Source organism: Eriocheir sinensis, chromosome 27, assembly GCF_024679095.1.
Source record: "Eriocheir sinensis breed Jianghai 21 chromosome 27, ASM2467909v1, whole genome shotgun sequence".
NCBI classification, from domain to species: Eukaryota; Metazoa; Arthropoda; class Malacostraca; order Decapoda; family Varunidae; genus Eriocheir; species Eriocheir sinensis.
In genome coordinates, this window is record NC_066535.1 from 12,688,934 (window position 1) to 12,702,981 (window position 14,048).

Genomic DNA, 14,048 nt, shown 5'->3' on the forward strand with positions numbered 1-14,048 from the left:
AACATTTTCCTACTGGCTGCACTGTAAACTTAATAGGCATAGAGTGGAATGGTATTTGCTTAGAAGTCAGTTGTGCTTTTGTTTTCATTCCTGACTTTCAAGTTTTCACAATACATTTTGTCATCAAAAGATTTGGTCTAGATTGGAGTGACCAAATTTAATTTGTGACACATATTTTATATTTTACTTGACTTCCTTGCTGCGTCCTGAACAAAATGGTTCTCAAGATGCAAGAATGAAAACATTTTGGTGCAGCATTCATTAATGACTCTGGTTTCTAGTAAAGATTTAAAGGGAATTACTCAATTGAAAAACACTGAAAATTAATTTTTGTCTTAAGTTTTTTCTAAATCAGGTTTTGTTTTCAGTATTTACTTTGGTCCTTCACCAGTTGTTAGTCATATTACATTCTGCTCCCTGTGATCTTTCCCAAACCCAGTGTGTTTCACAAAACACCACCATGTAGCATGTAGATAACATATCATACAGGAAGCTGCCTTGTAACTTGCAAATTAAGAGGTCATAAAACAAATCATTCCTACAGTTTCATATAAATCAGTTGTAAACTGCAAGTTTTACTCAAGGAATAAAAGGCCAGAGGCATTGTTTGGTATACAAACTGTTAACTAACAGTGTTGTTATCACTTTTAGGATTATATATTCTCTTACGGAATTTTGATTCTCAAAAAAGGAAAAACAATCATGAAGTCTTAGCAAAATAGACCACACCACCTGTCCTACATGTTTTCAAGCTGTGGAACTGACTTTTACATAGAAGCCATACAAAACTGCAGACATTTTATCTTTTTTTCCCATATTTATAAAAGGGGTCAACAATATATATAGTTATATATAAATATCATATATAGTTAATGCCTCCTTGGTGCAATGGTTACAGTGCCTAGCTACGAATCCGCGGGCCCAGATTCGAATCCCAGCCCAACCAGTTGGCATGTTGGCACCCACCTATTCAGCCTCCATTTCAAGCTGATCGATAAATGGGTACCTGGTGAAACCTGGGTATTGTAAACTGTGGTAATCCAGATGTCACATTGGGCCAGTGCCCTGCGGTAATGAGTTTATCCCTCCACCGTCTCAAGGGCCAGTGTGATGGGAATGAGCACCAAGGCCATGCACAGCTATGGCATATGCCCCCAAGCTTACCTTAATATAGTTTCCATTACATATGTCAAAGCTTCAACAGTTGTTCCATAATGATGGGTCCAAAATCTACCTTTCATGAATATGTGAAGTCACATACCAGAAAGTACTGTATTATAGCTATACCAGTAGAGTGGTGGATGAGTAGAGCAGGGTTGGCAGTCAAGATGTGAGTGTCAATTCAATAGATACATTCAAGAAAAGGTTAGATAGTTATATATTATTATTATTATTATTATTATTATTATTGGAAAGGAAAATCTCACGAGCTACTCTTTTCTTGGTGGAATTTACTCTGACAAAACAAGTTATACTGCAAAGTACTCTATTGTGGTGAACCTCGAGCTGGCTTCCTCCCGATTATTTTTATGTATTCATATTTGTTAATGTTATCTGCTTAAAGATAATCTTTTTATTTATATAGATCAAAGAGTTCTGCAGTTGTTTATTTGCAAAAAAAAGCTTTTTTGGAGACTGCCAATTTATTATTTTTTTAATTCATTAAAATACCAGACGTGGGTGAATTATCATGACTGCCATTGTGTGGTGATTATCTTTGGGGATCATCACCCTTTCAGCACTGTTGTGCTATAGAAGGAAAGTTACGTGTACCTTGCTGTCAAGCCCAATCATTTATTCCTCTGATTTCAAGGATTATATACGAAATTTGCTGAGACACAGACTTTCACCGTCTAATCTGAAACATTCAGAACCCTTTTCATTGTGACATGAAAATCACAGTTTAAACAGTGGTATTTTCATTCTCAATGATCCAGAGAGAATTGTGGGGTCATTTGCTTCTTAGCCAATACCACCATAGACTGAGATCGAAAATAAAATAGATAGAACTTTTAGAATGAAATATGTGTCTGGATGTTTTTTGAAGCATCTGCGAAGTGCTGCGTTGACCTTACTATACATTTTGTTGCAAAAAAAATATGGTCTCATGATTTTTTACATTGAAAAGTTTTTTTGTTATTCAAATTATTTTCTGCATTATAATTGTTCAGTAACATGATTAACCTTGTTGGTTCCCAATCCATGATTCATTATAGGAATTTTTTCCTGGTAATGGCATGCAACTATCAAAGTTAATTAAGTTTTCCATTCATCTTCCTCTTGTTCGGAAAATATTAAGGCTTTCAGTTTATGTCCATAATATAATGGAAGGTGGTAATTTTTGCAACTTGATGAAGAAGTGCCCCTGGGCTTATACCTATAAAGAAATCAAGATTAAGCACAAGATAATATTGAATGACAGAGGAAGATGCAAGACACGCCCTGACAAGAGTGAGCGAAATTCATAAGGCGTTGGCCTAAGTACAATACATAAGCAAGCTAGAGCCTGCAGAATCTAGGATTGAAGGTTCATACATTGTCTCTTTGATGATTATGCCTTTGGTATTTTGTGACAGTCCGAAGTCGTCACTGTCACATTGTTGCATTATCTGGTGAAAAGTTAGCAGTTAGTCACTTTCTGTTCCAGAGAGGTGGCATTACCACAAGATGGTGCATCTCATACTTCAAAAGTCAAGCACAAACAAATTTTTTTTGTCCAAGCAATGTCATTTGATTAGTTCAGCAACACTACTAAGTATTTTTCCACTCAAGAAAAGATCTAGGGCAATAGTGATGCACTACCATATTTCTATCATGCCCACTATATGCAGGCACACCTAAGGTGGCATCCCAACCCTCATTCTCAGGTGGCGTGACAGTAGGACATGCAGCAAGGGACTTAGCACAATCTTCAGTCATTTTGATCACTTAAGACTAGCAAGTATGAGTCCTGGGCCTAGACCTAAACATCATTTGTGGTTCAGATTCTGCTTAATATAGCCAAAGGATTTGAAACTTTGGGGATTAGGGTCGAAGTTCCTTGTCAGAAAGTGGTCTCAAGTTGTTTAGTGTATAAGGTTTTTTTTTTTTTTTTATGTTTTTTTCTTGGCTTCTTCTATATGAAGAATCATGAGACCAGTGTATGTTACTCCTCTCCGACTTCCATCATAGCATATACTACACGTTTATGTGATTTGAGAGATTAAATATTCATAATGTAATAACTGAGGATAAGTGAGAAGTGACTCATTAATAGTTTGTTGTTTAATTTCAGATGTGATTGATGTAGTGCTAACCCTGTACTGATCATAAACAATTTGATTAATTATTCCCTTGTAGTGAAATCAATAATTTCATGTTGCATTTATATGTTAAGATTACTTAAGCATACTTGAATTCAACCGTTATAAGATTACATGTATTGGTTTCAAATCAGTATGACATCCCTTCAGAATCTGAAAATTAAATTTCACAACTAATATAGGAATGAAGTAATGTACTTTGAAGTGTTCACCAGACTGACACATCCTATGCTTACTCCAGGATGGTAGATGTGGGTGGTCAGCGATCCGAGCGACGGAAGTGGATTCATTGTTTTGAAAATGTCACTTCGATCATCTTCTTGGTCGCCCTCTCAGAGTATGATCAGATTCTCTTCGAGTCTGATAATGAGGTAAGAGGCTTTGGCTTTCTACAGTATGTAAACAACCTGGAAAATCTACTGCCTTCAGTAGAGATTTTTAACATGTCAACAGAATATCCTTAATCCTCATTATTAACATCCCAGAACAAGCTTTTAATATCTTCGTGGAAAATAACATAGTATTGAATCTAAAGTTATCCTGACTGTAATGCATTTTAAGAAGCCAGTAAGATGTCTGTGTCATTAACAGTGCTGTGTAGTGAGAGACAAACTCTTACTGCTTGGTCCGATTTATTCTTTAGTAGACATGTAGTTACTCTGCATTGGTTACCATTACAACAACAGTAGAATCATATTGTAAATTCCCCTGGTTGCAATGGGAAACATATGGGTACGGTCAGTGGTGTAGAGGTAGTTGACATTAGTTGCCATTACGACACGAGAATTGTAAATTCTCACGTTTGCAAAGGAAACACATACTGCAGACCCACCCACCCACCCTTTTGGTATCACCTCTAAACATGCTCAATGTTGGTGGATAAGCTAAACAAATTTTTTCAGTTTATTTTAATAATGATCCAATTGAAAGGCAGTGTTGGAAAATATTTGACAAATTGGTCTTCCTTTTCAGAATCGTATGGAAGAATCAAAGGCCCTCTTCAAGACTATCATCACGTACCCATGGTTCCAACACTCCTCTGTCATTCTTTTCCTAAACAAGAAGGATCTGTTAGAAGAAAAGATCATGTACTCACATCTTGTGGACTATTTCCCAGAATTTGATGGTAAGGTTTTACAGTTTACATAGTTATAAATTATTTAATAAGTTTGTATCAACTCATAGGAACATTGAACTCTTTTCTTCATAAGAATCGAGATTATAGAGATAATTTGAATGACTTAAATTGCAGCATTTAGTTGATTATATTTTAAAATACAAAGTATGTTTACAAAGAGCTCTCACAGTTCTACATTCCATTCCTAGGCTGTTGGTTTATTATTTTAAACTAAATATTATGCTCCTCAGGAGAGAAACAAGATCATGTTGCAGCACGTGAATTTGTTCTCAAGATGTATCTAACCCAAAATCCTGACCCAGATCGAATGTGCTATTCTCACTTTACTTGTGCCACAGGTCGGTCAGAGTAGATTTAAAACTTGTAGCATACCATCATAATTTGTTGAAGTACAACATATCCATTTATTATAATGGTAAATGGAAAGTATGCTTTTAGGTTGTCATGAAGTCATGACACTTCAGCCTCAGGCTTAGAAGTAGAGCATTGAATTTCCTAGTAAGTGGATAGAATTGGACAGTACACATTATAGTAGAAATTTACTGTAATGTGATTATAAATCAAACTAGCGTCCAATAGATTTCATTGTTGTTTGGAGGAAAGTTGTTTGTCATGTATGAAAAGTAAAACTAACAGCTTATTAGAATTATCGGTAAAACTAAAAAGAAAATAATAATATGAATAACTCCATGTAATATGTTGTTCATCAGGTAAGATGCAGTACTATTTTTCAAGTAATGACTTTTTTTTTTCTCATGAACAGTGAATTTGCCATATTTTTTCACTTAATTCACTATTTTATGAAATTAGTAGTATTTTATACATAATTGACCACCTGTTAAGATTCCCAAATACTCTACATTGGGTCTGAACTTAATTATTGTGGCTTTTTTAATTGAGTGAGACATGGTCTCTTAATTGCATTGAATAAGAACCACGTAATTGATTATAGGTTCTACAGATTTTTAGCATTTCTACAAGGGAATGGAAATTTACACATTTAAATATGAGAAGACTCTTTCTGTACAATGGCTGTACAGTAGGTCAGGTGACCCCGACTTAACAAAGGCTCATGCAATGAAAATTTGCTTCAATGATTTCATTTGACTACCCTTTGCTCACTTTTGACTGCACAGTTTCATCCTGTGCTTATCTAATCAGTTCATCACAATCCCTAAGCATACAAAATCCACTGCTAATCTGGGCAGTAAGAGGTCACATCGTGTTATTGACTTGGAAACTAAACAAACTACTTGGCGCTCAGACAAGGAGACGAGCGATGAGCAGGCTGGGCAGTCACCAGGGGAGGACACTCACTGCTGCTAAATATACACATTATTTCATTCACTTTGTCTCATTCTATGATTAGTGATGCTTAGATATGTAAATATTTGCCACTGTTACAGTTGTCAACAGTATTCAGTATATACATCGGCATACTGTACAAGTTTGTAGCGTATGAGCAATTAGCTATGTATTGGAGCTGGTCGACAACCACAGTGAACCCCTGTTTAAAGACCAAGTGTACGTTTGACTGTAAATTTAGATACATATTACAAAAAAGGTTGATATGGGTAGATGGGGAAAAATTTGGGGTCCTGGAGTGACATTCCTAACTCCTGTTATAATTGGTTTGCATAACAGTTTTACTTGGCAAACAATTCTCAAGAACACAACCTGTTTGTTGAGTGAAGGTCACCATATTAGATAAATTGCTTAAGATTTCAAATGTGGCCTATAAGTTATAAAATTCACACAATATTGTAGAGGGGAAATTGAGGAAGCTACATAATGTTTCCATCAGGTAGCACAAATTTTACAGTTGTTTCAATTGAGACCACATATTGTGAAAATCTGAAATTATTCAGAGTTGCATTTGATAGGGAACATATTACAATCATTTATTCACTTGGATGCATCACTTCCTAAATTAGTTTTACAAGAATAGATGGCTCACTGGGAACATTCTTTACAACCCAGGCATCATACCTGAAAAACTCCATTTTGTTATTATTATCTCATCTCATAAAAAAGAGGATTTCCTTTCTAAAGGTATATCCAAAATTTATGTGAAGTTTTTGTCATAAAATTTGTTACAGGCCCACGGAGGGATGCCATTGCTGCCCGAGAGTTCATCCTACGGATGTTTGTAGAATTAAACCCTGACCCAGAGAAGATAATCTATTCCCATTTCACTTGTGCGACAGGTAAAATGAATTTTTTCAATGATCTTGGCATGGCCTGTACTCCCTTCACATTTCTGCCTGCAGTCTCGGCTGCAATATGGCTATGGTTTCTGTTTATGTCCAACTTGTGCTTTGTTTATGAAAATATTTAATCCATTCTGAGGGTTTTGCTGAACGTTGTATTCCCTCACATGGTAAGATTTTCACAAATTAAATATTTTCATATTCAAGGTTCAAGTTACTGTTTTGCTTACGGCTTTGTAAAGTTAACTATTTTTTCTTCCTTTGCATGCTGCACGTGGCCTCTCCCCTCTGTGCATGATGGATTTTCCTGCATGATCTGTTATATTATATAAATTTTTGTTCATTTGGTTCTACTCAATGTGCATCATTGTTTGAAATTTCATTTTATGGCATTGTCATGGATTGAACTACTTCAATATTCCTTATTGTAACATAGATACTGAGAACATCAAACTTGTGTTCTGTGCCGTCAAGGACACAATCATGCAAAATGCCCTTAAGGAATACAATTTAGCTTAATGTTTGGTTTTAGGGGTTAGACTGTGGCTTGCCTCTTTATTTTATGATTATATTGATGATCTTACTCAGCTTTGTGTTTAATATTGAAATTGATCAGAATGGGTGTAATAATATATGGGATACAGTTTTATTGTGTAATCTCTGAGTAGTTTATTACTTCCTGTCTCCTATAATTCTTCACTGCCCTTTATTTGTTTATTTTTTATTTATCTAATTTTGTCCTGTTAGAGCAAGGGCCTTGCTGTCAGGATAAGAAAATTAACAAGTAAAATATTTCATTTAAAGAACAGTCTTGGTACACGCATACTGAAAGCCATCGCTTTGCCATACATGTGAATGTGTTGAATGAAGTTGGTCCATACCTGAATGAATGTTCATTTTAACAGTAGCTGTTGCAAAGCAGGTTTATGAACTTATGAGCTTTCTTTGGTATTGTCATAATAACTACCACTTGAATGCATAACCATTTAAAATTCAGTACTTAGAGAAATTGTGGAAATGTCTCCACAGTTTTTGTGGCAGTGGAATGATTCCTTAGTTGCAAATCAGGATAAATTTTATCAGGTATGAAAACGAATAAGTGGAATTTCAACCCACACACCTTGGCAGCAAAGGCACTGTATGCAGTGTTTATAAAAAGGCATTTGTGAGTTTCTTCCCTACAATTAAGTTATCTGTTTGTCACAAGTTGAATCTTTTGAGTGTTTTGCTTTGCTTCGTTATTTTCTGCATGTTGCTTTAGTTAAGGGCAAATATCATACTTTTCAGCTTGGGTAAACAGTCAGTGTTCAATATAGTTTTATAGAGTATAAAATCCAAAGTGTTTGCATGAGAAATAAATAAGAATATCATAATGTTTTCTCCTTATTCAAGTAATAATGATTTATGGATTGCATAATATGTTGGACTAGGTGTGTTAGGCATTGTAGTGTCATCAAGGATCAACACATCAGATAAGGTACAATTATAAGTATCTCAAAGGGAATTGACAAAGTTTATTGAAGGAATCTAATGAGTTCTTTGCTTTACAAGATTTCCTTGTAAATATTTTATTATATCAATAAAATAGCTTTTATTTGTCTTTTAAAATGTGTTACCAGTTTCTGTTGGAATAATCTCATTCAATTTCTTATTTTTAGATTTCCTATAATTAAGTGGTCAGCACACCTAAGAAGCTGACCAACAGAGCAATCCTTAACTATGGCCCTATGTAGACTCAACTCTTGACTCATATATCAGTTATTTCTCTTTCTTTGTCCCTCCTCCCACAGTTGGACAGTTTCCCATTTCTGTAATAGTTTCTTTTACCTAGTTAACCTGGTAGCTGCAGGGATCATGTTTCTTAAAGGCTCCTCTAAGCAAATTTATGAGAAAAAATCATCACTCATGCAATAATATATATCGGCACATCTGTGATCAGTTTATGCATCTTCTATTTTTAGGGGTTTATGTCATGTCAAAAATTTGGCCAGTCGCTGCTACACGGTAAAGCCACAAATTTGGCCCATCACTGCTTCTGGGTTAAACTCAAAATCCCTAGTCTCATTTATGCCCTTCTTTATTCACACATTGATATATGATTGATAGGTGGTCTTCAGGACAGCATGTAGGTAGTTTTAAGCCACTCAGTGATTGAAAATTGTCAGCTTGTAATGGCGGGTGGGACTTGAACCGAGTCCTCCAGGTCACCACACCCACACGCTGACACTTGGGAAAGAAATCTGAACAACAAAAAGAACAAAAAGCACTGATCCTAAGAAGCTAAAAGAGCAATAGAGGGTGGTAAAAATAATGATACTTGTTGAATATAGTGTTGGGGAGCTTGTTAAAAGGAATGATGAGATAAGGGAGGTATGGAAGAGACATTTTGAGTCCATTATGTTTGAAATTGGGAGGGAGAGCAGAAGTGACCAGCATTGGATTAAATGTAGGGCAGCCCTGTTCGTAAATGGAGTTGGGGAGGGGTGACATAGATGAGGCAATCAATATGAAAGTAGGAAAAGCCCCTGACATTGATGATTTAACAGCAGAAATCTTGAAATATAATGTAGTTGTGTAGCAGACACTGGATCTGTGCATCGTCTTGCGTGGAAGCAGAATGAGGTGCTGGAAGATTGAAGTAAAGCCATCCTTGTTCTTTTACATAAAGGAAAGGTCTGAGAGGATTAAGAAATTTAATATTTTTGGTGAAGCCATTGATGACATTGATTTGAGATAGGTTGGGAAAACAGATTGGATTTGTATTTATATTCAGTAAATGCTACAAATTCATTCAGAAAAATCTTAGTAAAGGGCACAAGAAAATATTTGCTTCAGTTACTCATTAGATAATCCTGATCACATTTGATGAAACCTTCAAATGTTCAGTCAAGTAAAAGGGGGCAGAGCCTCCTGAATGCATTTTCACCAAGAAGGAAAAAGTGTCAATAATGCAATGAAATGGGACATCTAAGGGTAGCATGCAAGAACTGTCCCCAAATATAAACATTTATATGGCCATTAGAAAGTGAAGTACATAGCATAGGGTTTTCTTACACTGTGTTGAATATATTTTGTAAATCTGTCTGAGCAAAAAAAGTTGAGATGCATGCTTTCATGATCGTAGATTGTCAAGTTATTTTCTTAACTTGTGAGTCCATTTTGTGCAGTCAAATTACATACATTTTCTTAAAAATTCTAATGCTGCATCTTCTGAAAAGTTTACATCTTGTATATGACTCAAAACTATTGAAGTTGAGGTAATCTCTGAATAATTAGTCATGTCCTAGCCATAGATTTAGAAATATTTTTATCAGGTTATAATTAACTATTATAATCAATTAGTTATAATGATTTTAACAGTGGGATAATTGATAATTAGTAGGTAATTTGTAATATACATGTTGCTCACTATTTTTTTTCTCTTTCTCTACAGATACTGAGAACATACGGTTTGTCTTCGCTGCTGTCAAAGATACAATCTTGCAGCTAAATCTAAAGGAATACAACTTGGTGTAACATAGTGCTATGTCCAACTGACTGAGAGAGTACACATGGTGAAGTGACAGTAATCTTCCCTTCTCTTGCAAGGGGCCGTTGGCCAAGGTCATCACATTGCTCTTACATGGACACATTAACATTGTTTGAAACAAGACATTCATACATTGACTATTAAGTCATATTCAGTGTCCCAAAGTAAAAGGCTCATTTTATACTTTTTGTTATTTATATATTTTTAATATTTCCAAAGATTTATATGAGCCTCATCTTCCCAGCTAAGCTATGCTATCCTTTGTGGGATGGCCACTTGCAAACAACTTGACCAAGGGATGTTTTGATGCTAGTAAGCCTTCATACTTTATTATACAGTTCCATTTTGTGTAATGTACGCCATTTCCAAGTCCCCAGTTGCGTACACCATCTGTTATCCCAGTCTCATACACCTAGAAGGGGCGGATGAACTGGTCTAAAACAAGTTCTCCCTTTAACTTGCCATGCTGCCAGACTGGCCGCCCCCACCCCCTACCCATGTCCCGTGCTCACTACCAATGCTGCCAATGAGCCCAGGGCTCCCTGGTGGTAACGGTGCTCCCTAAGCCCCGATTCATGCGTGTGGATATGTGTGTGTCGCTTAAGCCACACTAAGCTGCTGCTACATGTGCATAACTTGGAGCTGATGTTAGTGTGTGCAATGATATACATCTTGGGCCGACACACTCCATACTTAACGAAATAATGCTCCAGCCTCTTTTTCTTGCCTTTGCGGGAAAGTTTGCTTGCCTTGCAGGTGATTGTTAGGATGTTTTGTGTTGGTGGCTTTTATATATTTCACATATATAAACATTATGTGGTCTAACGTTCATCTTAGTGTGTGATATTTTGTAGTTGATTGAGAGGAGATACCCATCATGTATAGGCCTGCAAAGTTTCCTGGAGGTTAAGGAAGGAACTTTTAACTACCAAGACATTATGCACCTCCAGTGTTGATTTATACACCTGGACCTCAAGAATGTAGACCACTGAAACCAGCCAATGATGCAGCAGCTTAAAGCAGTGAGTCATATAGCGTCCAAAGTGTGAAAATTATGTAAGCAAGAGTCAACCGATCAACACAATAAATATGAAGCTACATAGAGTGATGAAGGAAAAGTGCTTAGCAACTGACGACTAACTCTCAGTTAGTAATAATCTGAATTATTCAGGTTTTGAGTTTGAATTGCTGCTGTAATTGGAACTGTGTCTATCCCTGTATCGGCACAAGTGCTTGTGATATGTTGGTGGTGACAGATCTGGCATTTATGTGTCTCTAGGTAGCCTGTTCTATCCTACCTGGTGACAAGCCCAGCCAGGCACTGACAATGACCACCAAGTGACACAAGGCCAATAGGTGAGGTGCTACAGACTATAGGCTCTGAAGTATCTACTCTTGCCTCGAAAAGTGCAATTCAAAGTTAGCTGACTCGGAGCTGAGACTTAAGACACTTGTGGCTTATGCGAAAGTGAGCCTAGACTGGTATTTTTGAGTATCACTAGCCATTTACTGATAATCATGCTTGTATGTGACGTGTGTTCAATGCAACCTGCGCACGAGGGTGTGCCTACAAATGTGTCCAACACTGTCTTAAATGATAGTGTGCTGATTAAAGATAATGAGTGATGGTGGTGATTGTTGAATGCTGTTGATGGTGACTGTAGACGGAAGTACTAGTCAGTATGGGCGTGGGTGAAGACAATAGCCCACTGCTCATGTTACTTGTATATATGTGTCTGTAATAATAACTATTAGGTGTATGGGTGTGGAGAAGCCTGGCAAACCCATGTGGGATTGCTCCTGATGAAGGCAGTGAATGTGCAGATGGAGAGAAAGTGAAAACAGACCATGGACAAAGACGTTCCAAAAGCTTGGCGCACCCTAGCAAAAGGGCTGTGTGCTAATTCTAGTCTCTGGTGCCATTGGGTGTTTCATACTAGACAAGCCCATTTTACCATGGGCTGGTCTGAACCTGGCTATTATGGCAGACAAACATGGATCAGCTGGTTAGGGCAGAAGACCCACAGAAAACAGCTGAGAAGAGCAGGCAAAGTGGCTCACATTGAAGCTTTGCCTGCAGCGTAGACTTAGCTCAACCCCAGCCATGTGAGGTACGCACGAGACGTACATGTGGCACGTGTGCTTCTGCTTGCAGGTTCTGCCATGTTTGTTCGGCAGCTTGTATAATTAGTGGAGACTAGGGTAATTACACACAGCCCTTGAAAAGAGCCTTTACCTTCCAATCGTTTGTACACTTGTTGTTATATTCTATTAACTTCAGGTTGCATTTTGTCTATTGTTTGTAGTATGTACAGAACCAGTAAGGTATTATTTTTATTCATTATCATTACTTTTATGAACTTGAAAGAATGTGTTGACAGTAATTATCAATCATGTGTATTAAAAAGACTTGTTCTAAGGTAAAAAAAAAATTGAAAACCCCATATGTACCAAAGTATAACTTGACTTTATTTTTGAAGTGGCCGACCTGTAGCAAGCGGCAGCAACGAGTGGAGGAGGCAACAAGAAGGCCGCCTGCCACCCTGCCCTGGTTCATAGCTTTCAGTCTTGCCTCCCGCCCTGCCCTCCCTGGGTCCTCCCCCGGCCCTGGGGGGCATGGCGGTCTAGGCCCCGGGGCAGTTGTGGCGTGGTGGGGCCAGGGCCCCAGTCTCCCCCCTGAAGGACCCCGGCCCCTCCCTGGCCTATTGAAGGCAGGATGTAGCCCGTAAAGGCTAAGTTTGCTGCTGCAGGTTACACCTTGCCTGGCTTCCTGTCAGTGCCCAGCCGCCACACAGCGGTGGCTGGTTGGGCACAGGCGTGTGGGCAGCAGGAGGAATAACCATAAGGTCAACAAAACCCCTGCTGCCTACACCTCACCACCCGTCTTCCGCATTGCTTCATCCACACCAACTCGGCTCACTCCACTACCCATTAAGCTTCAAACCGGAAGAATAAGGAGGGATTTGTGTTTTAAGAATAAATATTTATTGAAACATAAAGCTTTTGTAATTTTCCTTAATCACTAGTACTCTACCGTGGTTCAGAGGTTGGCATCCCTGACTACAAATCAGCGGGCCTGGGCTTGAATCCCAGCCTGGGGAGTCGGCTTGCAGCCCACCCAGCTGTTCATCATTTCTTTCAGGATGGTCAGTAAATGGCATGTGGGGAAACCTGGGAAAGATTTACTGTGGTAACCCAGATGTTACACTGGGCCTGTATCTGGGTAAGGGTTCTCTCCCACCATAGACTCAATGGGCCATCGGAAGAGGGATGAGCACCGTTGCCATGTGCAGCTATAGCGTATGCTCTTAACTTTACTAGTACTTCAGTAATATGAGTGAGTAGATTCTTTCAAGAAGTTGGCTGCATCACCGTAATAACTAAATGAGGAGTCTGTTCCCCATACCGTCTCTTCAGGTGTGATGTTTGCCAGTGATCTTGCTCTTTAGTTTCCTGCCTGCACTTCATCCAGTGATGGGGAAGCATGATATCATGCTGGCTTCTTCCACCAAGACATGGCACCCATACAGCAGGTGTTATCTCACTTAACTTGCTGAAAGAATGGAAGAAACATGTGCAACCTGATGACCTTCCACTTATGGTTTTCTGAGCATCGTTGAACAAGACGAGGCACTTAACTTTTTAGAGACCATGAATTACAGTATAGCATAGAAAAGATAGCTCACTGTATTGAAACAAATACCAAATGGTGATGGAGTCAATAAGTGGGTTTCCATATTTTAATTATCAGCCTTTCCTAGAACATTGCAGGACAAAGGTCTCTTTCTTAATGCCCTCTTCATCTGAGGTTAGTGTACTGTACTCCATTCTGCTCCAGCAAATGTCTAAATTTCATATATGTCTCCACC

At 38.0% G+C, this 14,048-nt stretch overlaps 1 protein-coding gene across 5 annotated transcripts in view; it reads left to right on the forward strand.

The window, feature by feature from the left end:
• Nucleotides 1–13,178, forward strand: part of LOC127004144 (guanine nucleotide-binding protein G(q) subunit alpha) — a 36,826-nt gene extending 23,648 nt beyond the window's left edge. For 3 of the 5 annotated variants that reach the window (XM_050871566.1, XM_050871569.1, XM_050871570.1), the window contains 4 exons: nt 3,544–3,673; nt 4,275–4,428; nt 6,540–6,647; nt 10,084–13,178. In XM_050871566.1, the coding sequence (XP_050727523.1) occupies nt 3,544–3,673; nt 4,275–4,428; nt 6,540–6,647; nt 10,084–10,166 (475 nt within the window). In that variant the 3' untranslated portion in view covers nt 10,167–13,178. Of the gene's footprint in view, nt 1–3,543; nt 3,674–4,274; nt 4,429–4,670; nt 4,779–6,539; nt 6,648–7,086; nt 8,251–10,083 lie in introns of those variants that run through there. The other 2 variants (XM_050871567.1, XM_050871568.1) reach the window with 2 other exon arrangements.
• The last annotated feature ends 870 nt before the right edge of the window (nt 13,179–14,048 follow it).